This window comes from Narcine bancroftii, chromosome 1 (assembly GCF_036971445.1).
Source record: "Narcine bancroftii isolate sNarBan1 chromosome 1, sNarBan1.hap1, whole genome shotgun sequence".
NCBI lineage: Eukaryota > Metazoa > Chordata > Chondrichthyes > Torpediniformes > Narcinidae > Narcine > Narcine bancroftii.
Window position 1 is genome coordinate 213,898,884 of NC_091469.1, and position 21,003 is coordinate 213,919,886.

At 47.3% G+C, this 21,003-nt stretch overlaps 1 protein-coding gene across 3 annotated transcripts in view; it reads right to left on the bottom strand.

Moving 5' to 3' along the window:
* Window positions 1-21,003, bottom strand: part of LOC138739008 (UDP-glucuronosyltransferase 2A1-like) — a 79,098-nt gene that overhangs the window by 4,689 nt on the left and 53,406 nt on the right. For all 3 annotated transcript variants that reach the window (XM_069890348.1, XM_069890339.1, XM_069890330.1), the window contains one exon: window positions 1,342-1,561. In XM_069890348.1, coding sequence (XP_069746449.1) covers window positions 1,342-1,561 — 220 coding nt within the window. The remainder of the gene's footprint in view (window positions 1-1,341; window positions 1,562-21,003) is intronic.

Below are 21,003 nucleotides of genomic sequence, written 5' to 3' on the forward strand. Positions count from 1 at the left end.
CCTAATGATGCTGCATTCAAAAATCGGGTCACTGCAAGATGGCTGCCAAGCCTTTTTGCGCTGTTTCCGTAGGCAGTGGGTTGTGCAGCAAGTGATCTTGGGAGAGTCTGGGGCAGATGACTTGGGACGGAATCATGTCCAGGTGCAGTACAGCCCATGGACTTCCCCCGACTTCCCTTCGTGTGGAAGATCCTTGCCCAACGTCCCTTCTTCCCACAGCTGGAGCACTCAGAGTCTTTGGCTGGGCAGCGGGCATGGAGGTGCTGTCCCTTGCTACAGAAAAAGCACTCCCTGATGCAGGAAGTGGCAGCCGTTAGAGCAGGGGCTGTTATAGCAGGAGCAGCTGGTCCTTAGAGGTGTTCACCCAAGTGTGCTCGTTCGTTGGTCTCAAGGATGTAGTTCTTAAAACTGACCTGTTCCAGCGATTTGGCCAGCTTGATGTAGCTAGCGAGGTCCTTCCTTCCTGACTCAAGCAGTTGCTGCCTCACGTACCCTGAGTGGACCCCTTCGACCAGAGTGTCCTGGATCTGTTCATCTTCTCGGACATGGCCCGAAGCAGCCTCATACCGGCACTTCTTAGCCATCTTCCGCAGATCCAGCAGGTAGTCGTCAATTAACTCTCTGGGTTGTGCAGCGTAGGGTGAGCTGGTGCCTTGCTAGGTCCTTGCTCGGGGCCTCATACGTCGGGCAGTCTCAGATGACTGCGTACCCCTGTATTCCTACTCGTGAGACGAGCGCCAATCTCTGGACCAGGTCTGTATGGTAGATGTTCCTGGTTGTATTAAGGTAGGCCTGAAAGCAGTCTAGCCAATATGCAAACTCCTCAGCTGCGTCAGGGGACTGGGGGGGGTCTATTAACAGCATACTTGACTTAAGTAACACCTCCATCCTTGTTTGTAAGCTAATTAAATTGTGGAGTAGATAAAAGCTCACACTCGACTGGAGGGAGAACAAACACTTTTATTAGCTTACAACACAGGTAGGGTTCATGAACAGGCTTAAGAGGGGTTCTTGGTTTAGTCAGGATACCAGGGTTATAGATGGACCCTGGGAGGAGGGGACAGGGGGCGGGAACAGTCACCAGTACAGGATACCTCTCGTTAATCCCAGTTCACTACAGTGATATAAGACAGAACAAAGTTCTTCCTGCTCACCCAGCAGACAACCCCCAGATTTAAAGGGCTAATAAGGCAGACTTGTTCCTGAAATTATTAATATGTGCTTTGTTCCAGATCTGCATCTTACAATAGCCTGTCTTTCCCCTTGTATCTGAGCCATAGTCCAATGACCTGCATTCTTTAGTCAATTGGAAATTTATTCTGCTTGCTTGTTTTCCCTTACCTTGTGTCGTTGATTACAGTGTTGAGAGCATCAACCAGATCCTGTCTGGTCAACGTGGGAAACTGCAGGACCACGGCCACTCCCTTTGCTTTCATGTGAACCATGTTATCGGGCTGATCAGCGAATAGAGGAATGCCAATTATGGGCACCCCATGATAAATTGCTTCATAAATCCCATTGGTGCCACCGTGAGTGATGAATGCTCTTGTTTTGGGATGCCCTGTAAGTAAATTTATAGAAAATAAAAACTACACATTAAGCCTCACACCAACTAAACTGTGATTAGCTCAACTATCCTGCTGGTTAGACAGCTACCTCAACTAGCTGGTGAGGTCCCATCCCTGCCCAATGAATGCCAATGTATCAAATACCTTCTTCAGCATTTGTCCACTTGAGTCACCACTTCTAGGGAACTATGTACCTTAACCACCACTTCCCTCCCTCCCCTCCAGTCTCCATGTTCTATAACACTCTCCAGGGCCCTCATATTCACTGTACAAATCCTTTCCTGGGTTGACTTCCCAAAGTGCCACACCTATCACTTTGAAGAGCTAAATTCCATTTGCCACATATTGGTCCATCTCCGCACTGATCCAGAAAGTGTTTTAAAGTTTAGATATCCTTCCTTGCTGTCCTCTACACCACCAATATTGGTGGCATCTGCAAGTGTACTAATCATGTTAATAAAACACAGAAAAGATAGAGGGATTCAGTAGATCTAACAGTGACTATAGGAGTCAAAGGTAGATACCTGTAATTGCTGTTTCAGGCTTGAGGTCTTCAAGGTACGAGTAGAAAGCAAGTGCCTGAATTAAAAGGCTGTGGGAAAGAAAAGGCAGGAGGACGAGAACAGACCAACAGAAAAAATGTGTTCGTTAGAAATGAATAGAGGAGGAAAGGTGAGAATCGATTAGGGGAGGCATTAGCTCTGAGAATGGAGGTTGTCCAGATGGGTTACAAGGTATTTTACCAATTTCCAAGTGGTTTCAGTCTGGCAGTGCATGAAATCATGGACAGACATGTAGGCATGGGAATGGGGTGAGGAACTAAAAAAGGTAGTCACAAGAATTCTCTGTATTGTGGACATAAGACCTAAAATGAGGCTGTCCAGGTACCAATTCGAATTTCTTAAGATTGAGTTAGCAGTGGCCAGGAAATGGATTGCAGTCTGATTCCGTTCTGGACATAGCCCGATGGAATGAGGAAATGCATATTTGTGTTCCCCTGGAGAAAATTACTTACAATTTAAGGAAAAAAAATACAATATCATGGTGTCGCACCTACATAGCGCAGCTCACCTATGCAACAGGAGAACCAGCCTCAGTTGTCGTGGACAGGAAAACAACCGACGGCATCTTGCTAGGTTTTAGATGTGAGGCAAGTCTCTCACCGGAAGCCCATGTCACTTCTACCCGCCGGACGCAGGGGTTAACGGGATAGGGCACAAGTGTTTGAATTTGGCTTTGGAGTAAAGGATTTCACACTGACTCATTGCTGGACTCTGCTAATTTCTTACACACTTCTCGGTCCACACAGCCAACCTCCATTGCTTCATTGTGGCACACCCCTGCCATATTGGTGACCCTCAACAGTTTAAAAGTGTTTGAACCCAAAATTAATGAGCAACGCTAACGCAGTTTCCCTGGAGCTGCCAGTATTCTGGACAACTCAGCCACTAGTATGGTTTCAGCAGGCAGAGGGTCAATTCCAGGTCAGGAACATGCTTGCAGACAAAGCCAAGAATGTAGTGGCTGTGCACGACCAAGAAACAATAGGACGAATAGATTATTTTCTACAGCAGCCTCTAGAAAACAACACAAATAAAGCACTCAAGGCCCTGTTAGAGATATTTGGCCTATCACACCACAAACAGGCTGAATGTTTATCTCGTAAAGACTGCTTGGGTGACCTGGTGCTGTCAGCATTGATGGGTGATATGCTGGCACGTGACCTTAGACCATAATCTGATTTTGAACAAATCTTTCTAGAGCAGGTGCCCAAAGGTATCTACCTCTTTCTATCAGATGAGGACTTCATGAATCCATGAAGGGTAGCCAGATACACAGACATTCTTTGGGGCGCAAAGCAATATGACACAGCCAGGGCTTAAATTAGTTCTGCGTCTCGTCCAAGGACACAACTTCGACACACCCCAGCGACAAGACCGGTAGTGTCAACAACGAGTGATGGCGAAAGTTCTGGTTGGTGGGAATCTGGAGTCTGCAGATGCTGACCACAGTGTTTGTTTCCAGGAAATGAACAGGCCAGCTGTCGCTATTGGCTATGGTGGCTGGCCACTGGGATAGCCTCCTTTATGTCTGGGACAGACACTCTGTGCACAGGTTCCTAGTAGACACAGGTGCAGATGTCATGTGTCCTCACACCCTTGGGCGACAATCTTCTTTGGCTTGGCTTCGTGGACGAAGATTTATGGAGGGGTAAATGGAGGGGTAAATGTCCACGTCAGCTGCAGGCTCGTTTGTGGCTGACAAGTCTGATGCGGGACAGGCAGACACGGTTGCAGTGGTTGCAGGGGAAAATTGGTTGGTTGGGAAAGAAAGGCTGGACCGGACCTCAAGGCGGCGAACAACAGTATCATCCAGACCTATGGTATGCAAACCATCCTGATACAATTTTGTGCCAGCCATTTCAAATGGGCATTTACCGCGGTCGTTGTATTGCTACCTTTGCTGGGCATGGATTTCCTCTGTGTGCATGGTTTGTTAGTGGACCTTAAAGAATAACAGCTGGTCAACACTAAAGCTTTTCAGATTTTCTCCCTCGGGTGGCAAAATTGCCAGCTCCACACCTGGACTCTGTAATGTTCTCTGTTAACAAATTTGCCAGAGTATTATCAGAATTTCCTTCCATCATCACACCACAGTTTTCAACGGCAGAACCCAAACGTGGTGTGATGGTTTTCATCCTCATGGAGGGACATCCCCTACATGCCCAGGCCTGGACAAGCACTGACTCACATAGAATGAGTTTCAAAGGATGGAGGAAATGGGGATAGGACGGCAGTCAGGCAGCCCGTGGGACTCTTCACTCCTCACGGTTCCTAAATCGATGTTGAATGATGCAACCACCTCCAATACCTGGTTCAGCACAAATAAGATTTCACAGCAAACTTACAAGGAGCACATATATTTTTGAAAATTGATTTGGTCAAGAGGGTATCAACAGGTCCCGGATCATCCAGCAGACACTCCAAAGATTGCCATCATCACCCCATTCAGCCTCTGAGTTCCTTCAAATGCCTTTTGGTCTTAAAAATGGGACACAAACCTTCCAGCACCTCGTGGACACGGAGATCATGGTTTGGATTTTCTGATCATCTATCTGGATGATATTCTGGTCACCAGCCGCTCCCACCAGGAATACCTGCTTATTTTCTGCTGCCATATCAACAATTTTGGATTCACATTCAACCCAGCAATGTGTTGATATGGGTTGTCAACTATTGATTTTCCAGGTCATTGTATCAATTGCCAGTGCCATACCACTACCATCAAAGGTGGAAGTCATCCCACAATTTGCTATGCCTGACACAGTTAAAGGATTGCGGGAATTTGTTGGTTTGGTTCATTTCTACCACCAGTTTATTCCATCTGAGGCCCAGATCATGTCATCTCTTTTTTCCTTTGCTATTAAATCCAAAGAGGTTGAGCAGTCAGATGAGATGACAAAGGCTTTCATTGAAACAAAAATTGCCCTGGGCAAAGCTCACACCTCGTCCACCCATGAGTAGATGTCCCAACAGCCTTCACAGTGGATGCCTCCGAAGTGGCAGTAGGTGGTGTTCTGGAATGGCCAATGTTAGCCACCAGCCTTTTTCAGCCTGCATTTGAGCCCCCCAGAGATGAAATATAATGCATTTGTTAGGGAATGGCTGACACTGTACTTGGCAAACCGGCATTTTCAAGGGAAGGGAGTTTACGATCTTCATGGATCACAAACCCTTGATCTTTGTGTTTGCTAAAGTGTCAGATCCATGGTCTGTGCACCAGCAACGTCACTGGTCAAACAGATCTGAATTCTCCACTACACTCAAGCACATCTCAGGGAAAAGCAACGTCGTTGCCAGAGCATTTTCACGGATGCAACCCAGTCAGTGTGCGCCTTGTCACCAGGAGTGGATTTTACCACTTAAGCAAAGGCACAATGATAGGTCAACACTACTACGTACTACACTATGGTCACTTGTCTCCATTTAGAGGACGTGCCCATCAGACCAAGGGGCATTAAAATTCTCTGTGATGTTTCATCATGACAACCCGTTCCATTGTTCCTGTTGCCTAGAGATGCCAAGTTTTTGATACCTTGTACCGGTTAACCCATGCTTCAATCCGGGCAACTGTCAAAATAATTTCCAGTCACTTTGTGTGGCCCAGACTCCGGAAGCAGGTGAGGCACTGGGCCAGAACATGCATGCACTGCCAAACCTCCAAAATACAAAAGCACCACTACAGACTTTTCAACCAACACATAGGAGGTTTGAGCATGTGCATTAGACATCATTGGCCCAGTACCAGTGTCCAGAGGATCAAGGTACTCATTTATGAGGGTGGACAGATTTATCAGGTGGGCAGAGGCAGTTCCCATAGCAGACATGGCGACGGAGATGTGTTCCAGAATGCTCATCGTAACCTGGGTTGCACAATTCGGTCTTTCTGCCCACATCACTTTTGACAGAGGAGTTCAATTCATGTCAATCATGTGGTTTGCAGTAGTGCAACTGCTGGGAACTCAGGTCCACAGGATGGCAGCATACCACCCACAGTCCAACAGACTGCTGGAACGGTTCCGCGGTCACCTAAAATCTGCCCTGATAGCACGCCTCCAAGGACCAGACTGGGTGGGCAAACTCCCCTGGGTCCTCTGGGAATTCACACAGCACTCAGAGGATTTGACAGCATCTTCAGCTGAACTGATCTATGGCACTGCGCTTACCATACCAGGAGAATTCCTTCCAGAATTGCACAAGCAAGACAACACACTTACAGAGATCCTCACAAAACTCAGGGAGAGGCCAAGGAATTTGGCCCCGAAACACACATCACACCATGGAATGGTACCATGATACATACCTGACAACATGCATTGGGGTGGTTTTGTTTTTGACCACAAAGGACCGCACAGAACACCCCTGCAATGGCCACTTGAAGGGCCTTATAAAATAATTCAGCACAACAAAATGACCTATGTCTTGGACATTGTGGACCAGCAAGAAACTTTTATGGTGGACCACCTCAAGCCTACACACCTTGATATTGAATAGCCAGTTATGATTCCAACCCCTTGCAAACAAGGCAGACCTTGTAAAAAGGACATTGAATGACCACTGACACCACTGATGCTATTTCTGGTGGGGGCTCATGTAGCGTCGCACCTACATAGCGTGGCTCACCTATGCAACGAGCAAACTGGCCTCAGCAGTCGCAGACAGGAAAGCAATCGACAGCATCTTGCGGGGTTTTAGATGCAGGGCAAGCCATGCACAGAAGACCACATCACTGCTGCTCTATTGAACACGGACGGGGTATAAAGGGAAAGGGTGCATGTAATGGAGAGGCAGCATCCATCACCTGGTGGCGCTGCTATCCTCCTGTTCGGAGGACACAGGTCAAAGATTCACCCCAAGCCATTAAGGTGACCCTTGTAATTGGCCCACCTAAATTACCAGGTACTGCAGTCCAGGCAGCCTGCCCAGACTCAGCCCTGACCTTCACCCAATTGGCCCAGGTGAATCACCTTGGCTGACCCCTGCACTTGACTTCAAGCAATTAGCTACATCAGTCAACAGGGCCCAGACTGCCCCAAGTGATTGGCCCCCCACTACTGCCTGCAGAACTAAAAAGGACCATGTGCCCTTTGGTGAATCTCTGCCAAGCTGCCTGTCTCCCCTCTGGCAAGCCTTGCTGTACTAACATTGGCTGTGCATGATCTCTACTGTTAAAGACACTCCCCTTGGGTATAATCGTGTATGCACCCATTGTCTTTCATTATTGTACCATAAGTTTCAGCTAATAAAAGCCATGAATATTGTTTGACCGCATCGTCTTTGTCTACTTCCTCAACTGGCACTACAATTTTATTAACAGAAATTGGATGTAGCACTCAAGCCAGAGCGACTGATAATCGACCAGTCGGCCCTGAAGGCCAGAGAAATTTTCAACCACTGGATTGCTTGTATCGAATACTACATGACTCGAAACAATGTGGTCTATGAGGCGATAAAGTGGGGCCAACTGAATTCCCTGCTGGGTGAAGTCCCCTTTGCTGCAATGTTAGGAGCTACCACTCGGGCTATGGCCTGGGAATGTTTGACTGCTTACTACATGGCACCAGGAACGTAATGCTTGCTTGACACCAGTTGCTGACTAGACGCCAGAAACCCGTGGAAAGTGATGCCGCCTATGCACTAGACCTCGACTCACTGGCAAATTAATGTGATGTCAGGGCAGTCAATGTGCAACAACACCGCAATGCCTTGAAGCTGGATGCTTTTGTCAACGGAATCGACTCCAGTTACATCCGACAGAGGCTGCTGGAGACGGAGCTTTTAACCTACGATCGGGCAGGCACTCTAGCCAAAACACTGAGAAGTGCCATGCAGTCCAGTGAAATGCTAGAAACTGAAAGGGAAACATCCAGGAGTGCTGGAACCCCGAAGGAAAGAAAAAGGCAAACCCCTGGCAAATGCTACTTGTGTAATAAGAGCTGGAACCCCAGACAGAAGTGTCTGGCCCAATTTGCTACCTGCAGCTATTGTGGGAAACTCGGCCACTTCACTAAAGTGTGCAAGGAGAAGAGTACTCCCACTGACAAGAAGAAGAAGGGAAGCGCCAAGAAAATTCATCCTGCAGCTGCAGGAATGGATTGCAACTGTGAAAAGGAGGAATATTCAGACGAGCTGGCTGAATCAAGTTCCAGTGACGTCGAGGTGAGATCAGCACAAATTTCCCCTGTGATAGCTCAATTGACTGTAAAGTTTGGGGATGTTACGGATTGGAACGGTCGACTATGAAGGGAGAGGTGAATGGTGAGACTCTCGATTGCCTAATAGACTCAGAGAGAACTGACAGCTAAATCCACGAGAAAGTCACCAAAGCCTTAAATTTGTGGAGACATCCAGCAAACCAAACTGAAAGATATCTATGGCTAGTAGTGAACTTACAAAAACTATAGGGGACAAGTGTAAAGTTATTTTAAACTTGCAGGGACATTGCCTTGCTGATGTTTGGCTTTTTGTTATGCCTGAGCTCTGTGCTCCTGTGTTATTGGGTTGGATATTCAATCTCAGATGAAAAGTGTAATGTTAAATTTCGATGGGCCACTACCTACACTTACCATCCCCTGTGCTAGTTACTGCGGTCTGTCCACATTAAAGATCAAAGGTCCCTCGCTTTTCAGTGATTTATCCCGAGTGTCGGCCCATCGTTACTACGAGCCGTTCTTACAGCAAGGAGGATTGTGAATTTATCAAAGCTGATGTGATAGTACAGATTCCATCACCAATGTGTAGATGTACAGATTGTAGTGTAGGATGACTGTGATTGGCTGAGAGTGTAGCCACATCTACTGGCAGGTCTTAAAGGATTGTTCTTAGCCAGACCAGGTCATTCTGGACTGGTTGACCTACATGTGATATGCTCCAGTCTTTTAGTTAATAAAAGCCTTGGTTTGGATCAACAAGTCTTTGGTTCTTTCAACGTGCTTTACAATTTTATTAACTAAAAAGGTTTTGGAGGGATGGATCGAATGCTACAGCTGGAACACCTCAACGTCGACCCACAGTCAGCTACAGCCTCGAATGACTTTAAGCTCTGGGTGAGATGCTTCGAAACATAGTTATAGCTCTCTGACCCTGCCGTGATAGAGGACAGCTGTCGATTACTAATATTGATGACTATGGTGTCCCTGAGAGTCTACCAGAGTGTCCAGGACGCGACCACTTACGGCGTACCCATGAAGGTGCTGAAAGGACTCTACAAGCGACCAGTGAACAGGGTTTATGCTCGGTACAAACTTGCAACAAGGAGGCAACAGCCCGGTGAGTCCTGTAGAGCTTATATTCAGGCACTAAGGGCAATGGGCAGGGACTGTGCCTGCACAGACAGAACTGCTGCGAAGACCACAGACGAACTCATTCGGGATCCCCATGTGGCTGGGTTTTGATCGAATGAGGTGAGGCAGCGCCTGCTAGAACACGGGGGAAGAAAACCTAGAGGACGTGATCCAGATCGCAGAGACAATGGAGGCTGCAGACTTAAGTATGGACATGTGCTCTCGGGGCTGAACCCCACACTCTAATGTAAGTTAAATGCCCTCCCCTACCCTAATAGCCCCCAGCATACCGACGGCCTGTCAGCTGCCACTTCTTCCTCAGAGCTCTAGTCCAATGAGAACTAGGGCTCCGCTGCACGGCAGTGACTGATGTGATATAGAGAATTTAGGTTAAAAAGACTTAAGTTAAAATGTGATGATTAATCATAAACAGGGAAGCCAGAATGGACAGAGAGTTTACTAGCAGTCAAGGACAGAAGGAGCTGCTGAATATGTTTTTTTAAACCTATCTTTTCATGGTCATAGTGAGAGACATGCAGGAGACAAAGGATTGATAAGAAGTGTGAGAAACAGAATTCAGTGAATGTAGAGTTCACAGCGTACGTAACGAACGTGATAATTAATAATGCAGTTATACTTAGAATGTTTTTGTAATACTAACCAATTAAAACAGTATTAATAAGAAGGGGAAGGGCAAATAATAAAGGTATAAAAATCAATGCACTGTATGTATCGGGGCTTAACTGGTGAGAAGCCAGTTAAGTCCAACTCTGCAGACTTGTAAATAAAGCTTGTCGTGTCATCAGTTTTAAAGAGACTCATGTGTGAGAAGTTTTATTTCTGACAAATGGGGGCTCGTCCGGGATCTACACTCCGGCCGTGAGGGGAGGCGAGAAGAGGGACATCGGAGGCGGTGCACCCCGCTGAGTTCAGCGGCTCCTAGTCCCTTGCTCGTCGCTTCGGGCGGCTTGAGCGAGTGGTATCCGGACAGGGTGACACGACAAGACGGAGAGGAGAAGGGTGACGGTTCAATCCCCGGGAAGACACCGGTAAGTGACGACTTACGATTGTGGTGTGGGGATTGGGTAACAGGTGTAACGGGATACACCTGTTTGGATAAAAACCTAACGGAATAGATTAAGTATAGATCTTTTGTCGTTGTGTGAGAACCCTGTCGCGGGACTCTAGGATAGACCCCAGGGAAACCTCGGCGGTAACCGAAGGAGGGACAGCACCTCCGACGAAGTGCCGAGAAGAGAGGGGTCAACCCCAGGAAAACCTCAGAAGGAGGGACAGCACCTCCGACGAGGCGTCTGAGAGGAAGGGAGTAGGGTCCAGAGCGAGAGGGTCCTCAGCAACGATAAACAGATCTAGGTGGGAAAATGGGAGGATCAAAATCTAAGGGCTCGTCTGAAAATTCAGGACAATTCCTGGGAGTACCCCTTGACAGCCCTTTGGGGAGAATGTTTGAAAATTGGGATAGTAAAAGATATCGGGACAAAAACAAGAAAAAGATGGTCCAATATTGTCTCCTTTGGTCAAAACAACCTATTAAAGGTTCCTCGGTCTGGTGGCCGAAATTTGGATCTGATGAGGATTGGGTTAGACAAGCATTAAACATATATGTAAATTCGAGACCAAAGGTGAATCAAGAAGAGTCAGCATATGCATTTTGTTGGGTTCCCTGGCCAGGATCCTTAACAGAATGTTTTAAATTGAGAGTGGCAGGAGAAAAGAAATGGGAACCTCTGGACAACCTTCCCCCTCCTTATATTCCCCCGGTGCCTACTGCGCCCGAGGAAAGCTTATTACTGGAGGGGAAAGGTGATGAATCTGATTGCCCCGAAGGGGGCCGGGATAAAAAGGATGAATTAAGGGAGTCGGACCCTAAACTTCCACCGGTAAACCGACCCTGGACAAGATCCCAGACTGGTCCAGGACCATCAAAGTTTTCAATAAACCTAAATCCCCTGAGAGAAGTTCCTATGGGAGGACCGGGAGGGGGAACGGGATATGTGAATGTTCCCCTAACTAGTACAGAGGTGCGGGGATTTAAGAAAGAAATGAAAAAGTTATTGGAAGATCCTATAGGACTGGCTGAACAGCTTGACCAATTCTTGGGACCAAACACATATACGTGGGAAGAGATGCAGGCAATAATGGGAACATTATTTTCACCCCAGGAGAGGCAGATGATTCGACGGGCTGCCCTCCTCATGTGGGAATATGAACAACCTGGGGACCCTAGACCCCATGAACAAAAATATCCCTTAAATGAACCCAGGTGGGACAAACGAACACCCGAGGGATTGGCAAGTATGAGACAATATAGAGAGTGGACAATTAAAGGGATACGGGAGGCTGTGCCAAAGGGTCACAATTTTACCAAGGCATTTGGGAACCACCAGGGGAAAGACGAGTCCCCTACTGATTTTTTGGAGAGGGTGAGAAAGAATGTCCAACAGTATGCTGGTGTGGACCCTAGTACACCAATGGGTGAACAGCTTATTCGAATTGAATTTGTTTCCAAATCATGGCAAGACATTAGAAAGAAACTAGAAAAGGAGGAGGACTGGAGTGAAAAACCCCTAAGTGAACTGTTAAAAAAGGCACAAAAAGTATATGTGCAGAGAGAAGAAGAAGATCAAAAGAAGGCGACAAAGGTTATGGTACAGACTATCCGACAGATGAATGCTGAATCCAGAGGGGAAAGAAAACAAAACCTTCCTCTAAACAATCCAAAATATCCAAGAGAGGGAAGACCCCGGAGATTTGTTAAATGCTATTACTGCAATGAGGAAGGACACTTTAAGAGGGAATGCCCCCGATACAAGAGGGAATTGCGTGCCCTCGAACTTATGGAAGAAGATTAGGGGTGTCAGGGGTTCCAAATGTTAGGGACCAAATATAAGAGGGAACCCCTGGTAAAACTAAAAATTGGTCCCAAGGGAGAAGAGGTGGTGTTTATGGTGGACACAGGAGCGGAACGAAGTAGTGTAATAACTGTGCCAATCGGAACTGAGCCTATAAAAAGTAATTTGACAATTTCTGGGATAGAAGGAGCTCCCAGAATGGTATCAATAATTCCCCAAGTAACAGTGAAACTGGAAGAAAGAGAAGGGGTACAAGACCTCTTGTTATTACCTTCGGCTGGATTTAACCTCCTAGGAAGGGACTTACAGGCTCTCCTAGGTTTGGGTGCTCTCCCTGTGGACGGAGAAGTGCGAGTCCACCTCTGCGCTTTAAAGGAAGAGGATGAACAGCAGATTGACGAGAGAGTCTGGTATAAGGAGGGAAATCGAGGAGGTCTGGACATCCCACCTTTACATGTCACATTAATACCAGGTCATCAGCTGGTAAGGAAACGTCAGTATCCTATTTCTTTGGAAGGGAGAAAAGGGCTACAGCCGGTAATTGAGACTTTAATACGAGACGGACTATTAGAAGAATGCATGTCACCTTATAACACCCCTATACTCCCAGTAAAAAAGTCAGATGGATCCTATCGCCTAGTTCAGGATCTAAGAAGTTTGAATGCTATTGTTCAGACCCGCCACCCAGTGGTGCCTAATCCCTATACTATTATGAGTCGGATTCCCCCAGACCATGAGTGGTTTAGTGTTATCGACTTGAAGGATGCCTTCTGGACTTGTCCGTTAGAAGAGGAAAGTAGAGATATGTTTGCGTTTGAATGGGAAAATCCATGGACAGGTAGACGGAGACAGTTTCGGTGGACTGTATTGCCCCAAGGGTTCACTGAATCTCCAAACCTGTTTGGACAAATGCTAGAACAAATCCTGATGGACTATCCACAATCTGATGATTCCCAACTAATGCAGTATGTGGATGATTTACTATTATCAGGACCCAAGGAACAAGAAATGAGGAGAGAGACCATTAGACTCTTGAATTATCTGGGGAAAAAGGGTCTACGAGTGTCCAGAAACAAGTTACAGTTTGTTGAGAAAACTGTGATATATCTGGGACACCAGATAAGTAAAGGAGAGAAACGAATTACCCCTGAACGAATTGCGGGAATCACTAGAATGCCTTTACCCCGTAATAAGAAGGAAATAAGACAATTCCTGGGACTCTTAGGATACTGTAGGTTATGGATAGAGGACTACTCAGCTTTGGTGAAGTTTATGTATGATAAACTGACAAATGAAAATGACTATCCATTGAAATGGACCCAGGAGGAGGAGGGATGGTTCGAGGACTTGAAACATCGCCTAACACGAGCCCCAGTGCTCACTCTGCCCTCTTTAAAACAGCCCTTCCAGCTATTTGTCACTCATAACCAAGGAACAGCTGTGGGAGTTTTAACACAAGAAAAAGGTGGTCAGCGACACCCAGTGGCTTTCCTTTCCAAAATGATGGACCCAGTGTCTCGCGGATGGCCGACGTGTATCCAGGGAGTAGCGGCTGCTGCTCTGTTGGTAGAGGAAGCACGTAAACTTACTTTTGGAGGAAAGATGACTGTGTACACCTCCCATTCTGTGAGTGTTTTATTAACACAAACTGCCCATCGATGGCTGACTGATTCTCGTATATTAAAGTATGAAACCATTTTAATGGTTGGAGAAGATTTACAGTTTGCAAAAATTAATAGCTGCAACCCAGCTCAGTTTTTATACGGCAGTGAAACAGAGAAAGAGGTGGAGTATGACTGTGTCGAGTTGACAGATCTTCACACCAAGACCCGAGAAGACCTTTGCGATACTCCGCTGGGAGAAGGATATGAATTCTACATTGACGGCTCCGCCAGATGTGTTGACGGAATGAGAAGAAATGGGTATGCTATAATAGAAGGAAATACTTGGAAAGTAGTAGAATCCACGAGACTACCCGGAAGCTGGTCAGCACAATCCTGTGAACTATATGCCTTGCAGAGAGCCCTCAGAATACTGGCAAAGAAAATTGGAACGATTTACACAGATTCCAAATACGCATACGGGGTAGTGCATACCTTTGGTAAGATCTGGAAGGAGCGTGGTCTAATTACATCAAGAGGAAAGGAATTGGCACACGAACAGATGATTACTCTGACTTTAGAAGCCTTAACATTACCCCAAGAAATAGCAGTGGTCTACATACCAAGCCATCAAAGGGGAGATAACCCGACAGCAATTGGAAACAGACTGGCTGATGAAGAAGCCAAAAGAGCAGCCATGCAACAAGAAGTCCATTTGCTGACTTTAATCCCAATAAGGCAAGGCATAAAGACAGCTCCCATTTTCACTGCTAAGGAAGAAAAGAACATGGATCAGCTGGGCGCAAGCCAATTACCTGATGGAACATGGAAAACACCAGATGGAAGAACTGTTCTAAATAAAGAAATAACTCGCAACATTTTAAAACACCTGCATCAACAGAGCCACTGGGGCACTCAAGCCTTATGTGACACAGTGCTTCGAGAATATGTGTGTAAGGGAATCTACACCTTGGCCCAACAAGAGGTGCAAAATTGTTACCTATGCACAAAAATTAATAAGAAGATAATGAGGACAGGGACCATGGGAGGTCAACCATTAGCCATACGCCCTTTTCAACGTATCCAGATCGACTTCACAGAGTTACCTCAAGTTCAAAGATGGAAATATCTGTTGGTGATAATAGATCACTTTACCCGATGGGTAGAAGCCTTCCCAACAATAAATACTACAGCCTCTACAGTAGCTCGCCTCCTCCTAGAGCAGATAATCCCCAGATATGGTATAATGGATTCTATAGACTCAGACAGGGGTCCACATTTTTCTTCAAAAATCCAGCAATTGATTTGTGATGCATTACAGGTCTCTTGGAAATTACATACCCCTTGGCATCCACAAAGCTCAGGGAAGGTCGAACGTATGAATGGAACAGCTTAGAATCACCATTCATATCTATACATATATTCAACACATTTTAAAGAGAGAAAGGGGTGGATTGTGATATAGAGAATTTAGGTTAAAAAGACTTAAGTTAAAATGTGATGATTAATCATAAACAGGGAAGCCAGAATGGACAGAGAGTTTACTAGCAGTCAAGGACAGAAGGAGCTGCTGAATATGTTTTTTTAAACCTATCTTTTCATGGTCATAGTGAGAGACATGCAGGAGACAAAGGATTGATAAGAAGTGTGAGAAACAGAATTCAGTGAATGTAGAGTTCACAGCGTACGTAACGAACGTGATAATTAATAATGCAGTTATACTTAGAATGTTTTTGTAATACTAACCAATTAAAACAGTATTAATAAGAAGGGGAAGGGCAAATAATAAAGGTATAAAAATCAATGCACTGTATGTATCGGGGCTTAACTGGTGAGAAGCCAGTTAAGTCCAACTCTGCAGACTTGTAAATAAAGCTTGTCGTGTCATCAGTTTTAAAGAGACTCATGTGTGAGAAGTTTTATTTCTGACAACTGACGTCATGGGGCAAACGCCGAGCGCAGAACGTACAACCCACCATCGCTGCAATGACCGTCCACCCTCCCTCATGAAGCAATGTCTGACCAGGCCCCAGCCCCGACCTCAATGGCTGCCACCGCTGCCGACGCGGGACCTGCTGCCGTCATCACCGCTGAGCTCACCACTGCCATCACTGCCACCGCTGCCGACCAGGGACCCGCCGCCGCTGCTGATCAGGGACACGCCACACCTGCCGCTGCTACCGACTGGGGACCCGACACCACCGAGATAGCAGGCCAGGTTCCAGTAGTTGCCACCAGGGACATGCCACCGCGACCGACGCTATCAATCTGGTACTCACCGATGCTGCCGACTGAGGACCCAATGCTACCGACCCGGTAAACACTGCCGACGTCTGCCCGACTGATTGTCCCACCCCCGACAGCAAGCAGCAATCCCCAACAACCCTTGCAGGCTGCAGGCAGCAACACCAACTCCTCAACGCTGTCTCTTCAGGCCCAACTGTTTGCGTGACGTCATCACGCACACGTTGCATGACATCATCACGCAGGACTCCACTGTCCCCATTACAAGTCTCTGCATCAAAAACCCTCGACCAGGACTTCCCCCAACCCCTCACAAAAGCAATGGAACTGATTAAAGTGCATGGACACTATACCAATTGCTTATTTGACTCGGGGTCAACTGACAGTTTTATCCGCCCGGACCTGGCCCACCGTTGCAGACCGGCTATTCTCCCCACTGCCCAGAGTATTTCATTGGCGACCAGATCACACTCGACTGGGGTAAAGGCGTATTGCGTGACGACCCTGAAAGTCCAGGGCATCACATTCAAAGACTTCAAACTATTAGTCCTTCCCCAATTGTGCACCCCTGCTCTGCTGGGACTGGATTTTCAGTGCCAGTTTCAAACCGTTTCCCTGCACTTTGGGGGGGCCTCATGCTCCACTCTCTGCCTGTAACCACTCCACCCCGAAAGCCTCCTGCCAGTATCAGCCTGAGCCACCTGACCCCACACCCCGGGGCCTCACCTGGAGCCTCTCCACCCTCCGAGTTGCTCCGCCAGTGCTCTTCGCAAACCTTACCCTTGGCTGGAAACCTGTGGCCACCAAAAGCCAGCAATATAGTTATGAACACAGGAAATTTATCACAAGCGAGGTGTGCAGACTGCTGGACGAGGGCATTATCGAATCGAGCTCAAGTCCCTAGAGGCCCCTAGTAGTGGTTGTTAAAAACGGAGAGAAGCCACGGATGGTGGTTGACTACAGCCAGAAAATCAACCGCTTGATGCTTCTGGATGCGTACGCTCTTCCACGGATCACGGATGTGGTGAATCAGATCGCCCAATACCACGTGTTTTCCACCATTAACTTACGTTTGGCTTATCATCAGCTCCCGATCCACCGAGAAGACTGACTTTTCACAGGCTTCATAGAGAATGCGCGGCTGTATCAATTCCTCAGGGTACCCTTTGGGGTCACAAATGGCATAACGGTCTTCCAGCGGGAAATGGACCGGATGGTGGACCACACCGGGCTGACTGCTACTTTCCTGTATCTGGACAATGTCACCATCTGCGGCCATGACACGGAGAATCATGATGCCAACCTTGAGAAATTTTTTCAGACTGCAACTTGGCTGCACTTGACCTACAATTTTGACAAGTGTGTCTTCCAGACCACTCGGCTCGCAATTCAAGGTTGTGTGGTGGAGAACGGGGTGATCATGCCTGACCCTAACCACATACATCCCCTCATGGACTTTCCCCTTCCCCCCACACCCAGAAGGCACTCAGACGGTGCCTGGGCTTTTTCTCCTACTATGCCCAATGGGTTCCACACTATGCCGACAAGGCACGGCCACTCATCAAGACCACCTCCTTCCCCCTGTCAACTGAAGCCAGAGCGGCCTTCGACTACATCAAATCGGACATCGCTGCTTCAACGCTGCATGCCATCGACAATTCCATCCCGTTCCAAGTCGAGAGCGATGTATCCCACTATGAACCATGCCAGCCGGCGGGTAGCCTTCCTCTCCAGAACCCTCCAGGGTCCTGAGAGCTGACACTCCTCTGTCGAGAAGGAGGCCCAGGCCATAGTCGAAGCAGTACGTCGTTGGAGACACTACCTCACTGGCAGGCGCTTTACACTGCTGACTGACCAACGCACAGTCTCCTTCATGTTTAGCAATACCCAGCGAGGTAAGATCAAGAATGACAAAATCGCCAGGTGGAGATTCAAGCTCTCCACCTTTAATTATGACATACTGTATTGGCCTGGTAAACTCAACGACCTGCCAGATGCGCTCTCCAGGGGGACTTGTGCCAACATACAACTGGACAGGCTGCAGAAACTCCATGAGGAGCTCTGTCATCCAGGGGTCACTAGGTTCGCACACTTTATCAAAGCTCGCAACCTAGACGGTCGAGGAGATTCACTCCATGACCCAAGCCTGCCCGATGTGCGCTGAGTGCAAGCCCCACTTCTTCCATCCGGAGAACACCCACATCATCAAAGCCACCCGCCCGTTTGAGCGTCTCAGCGTGGACTTCAATTGGCCCTACCATCGACCAACCATAATACCTCCATCCTTACCGTCATCGATGTGTACTCCCACTTCCCATTCACTGTGCCCTGCTCGGATGTGACTGCCTCTCAGTCATAGAGGCCCTGCACAGCATCTTCGCCAACTTCGGGTACCCCAGTTACATCCACAGTGACAGGGGGTCCTCGTTTATGAGTGCAGAGCAATGGCAGTACCTTCTGGAGCGTGGTATTGCTTCAAGCAGGACCACCAGCTATAACCCTCACAGTAATGGGCAAGTTGAAAGAGAGAATGCCACCATCTAGAAAGCGGTTACGCTTGCCCTCCGGTCCAAAGGTCTCCCCACCTCTCACTGGCAGGACGTGCCCTACACTCCATCCTCTCCCTCCTATGCACCGCGACCAATGCCATCCCCCATGAAAGGATGTTCTCTTTCCCGAGGAAATCCAAATCAGGAACAACCACACCGGCATGGCTCATGGTTCCCAGCCCAGTCCTCCTACGATGCCACATCCGGTACTCAAAGAATGACCCCTTGGTTGACCGAGTGACTCTGCTCCATGTGAACCTGCATTATGCCTACATTGAGTACATGGACGGGTGGGAGGACACAGTCTCGGTAAGGGACCTAGCCCAAGCCGGATCAGATGCAGCAGTGCCTTTAAACCAACCTCCCCCAATTCCTCCTCCCCCAGGTCATGTGGTTGAACAGAGGGACCAGCACCACCCCACCAGCTCAGGCCAGACTGTCGACAACGCCATGGTGGAATTGAGCGAAGCATTGGCCGCACCCTACAAGCCAGCCGCACGACTCCAGTGACCCCAATCCCGGCACCACGGCAGTCACGCCGGATGGTCAGGCCGCCTCATCGGCACAGCACCTAACCTCCATCCACCCCAGGGTCAGTTCTCAAAGAAGAGGTGAATATGATAGTACAGATTCTATCACTAATGTGTATATATACAGATTGTAGTGTAGGATGACTGATTGGCTGAGAGTGTAGCCATGCCTACTGGCAGGTCTTAAAGGATTACTCCTAGCCAGACCAGATCATTCTGGACTGGTCGACCGACATGTGATATGCTCCAGTCTTTTAGTTAATAAAAGCCTTGGTTTGGATCAACAAGTCTTTGGTTCTTTCGGCGCGCTCGACAGCTGAGACCCAGAGATTGCTTAAAGAGGAAGTGATTGAACCCAGTAAGAATCCGTGGGGAGCCCAGGTGGTAGTTATGAAAAATCACACTAAGAAATGACTATCAACCGTTACACTAACCTGGATGCCTACCCCCTGCCACACATCAATGAAATGATTAATCAGATAGCGCAATACAAAGTGTACTCCACTATCGACACCTCAAAGCAACTTATCACCAAATCCCCATTAAAAAAAGGGAACAACCCTATATGGCCTTTGAGGCTGATGGGGGTTATATCAGTTTAAAAGGGTATATTTTGGAGTCACTAATGGTGTGTCAGTGTTTCAGAGGGAAATGGATAAGATTGTTAGAATGTATGAGTTGCAGGGTACGTTTCCCTATCTGGATAATGTCATTATCTGTGGGAAAACACAGGCTAAGCACAACAACAATTTAAAGAAATTTTTAGCAACAGCTAAAGAACAATTTTATTATTTAACGAGGATAAATGTGCTTTCAACGTGACAGAGCTGCCCATTCTGGGCTACATTGTCCACAAGGGTGAAATCCGCCCCAACCCGGAAAGAATGGCCCCCCTTAAGAAGTTACCACCCCCAAACTCGGCAAAAGCCCTTAAAAGGTGTATGTGATTTTTTTTTCCTACTACTGCAAATGGGTACGTGACAACGCTACGAAAGCACGACCTCTGTTTGACACTAAATCTTTTCCTCTCTCTTCAATGGTCTTGAAAGCTTTCGAGAGAATTAAAGCTGATATTGCCAAAGCTGCACTTTCATCCATTGACGAGGATGTCCCGTTCCAAGTGGAAACTGATGCCACAGATTTTGCTTTGGCAAGAAACCTTAATCAAAAGGGCAGACCGGTGGCATTCTTCTCCTGCACGTTACGCGGACCTGAACTTAAACATCCTGCCATTGAAAATGAAGCCCAGGCTATTATTGAAGTTATTCGCTACTGGAGACACTTTCTAGCTGGGAGAAAATTTATCTTGGTCACTGATCAAAAATCTGTAGCCTAAATGTTCAGTACTAAACACAAAAGTAAAATCAAAAATGATAAGATGGCACACTGGCAAATAGAACTCTCAGCTTATAATTATGAGATCCAGTACAGACATGGCAAGTTAAATGATTCCTCTCATGCATTGTCACGAGCTACTGCCACTGCTCAGCTAGAGAGGCTAAAAGAGATCCATAGCAGACTATGCCACCAGAGGTCACGAGATTCTTCCACTACATAAGGACTAACAACCTTCCTTACTCTCTGGAAGAAGTTAGAAAACTGACTAAAAGCTGTCCTGTTTGCGCAGAATGCAAACAGCAATACTTCAAAGCTCTGGAGGCCACTCTCATCAAGGCAACCTGACCTTTTGAAAGGATTAGCTTAGATTTTAAAGGGCTGTTACCCTCCAACAACAAAAATGTATATTTCCTTACAGCAATCAATGAATATTCAAGATTTCCCTTTGCGATACCCT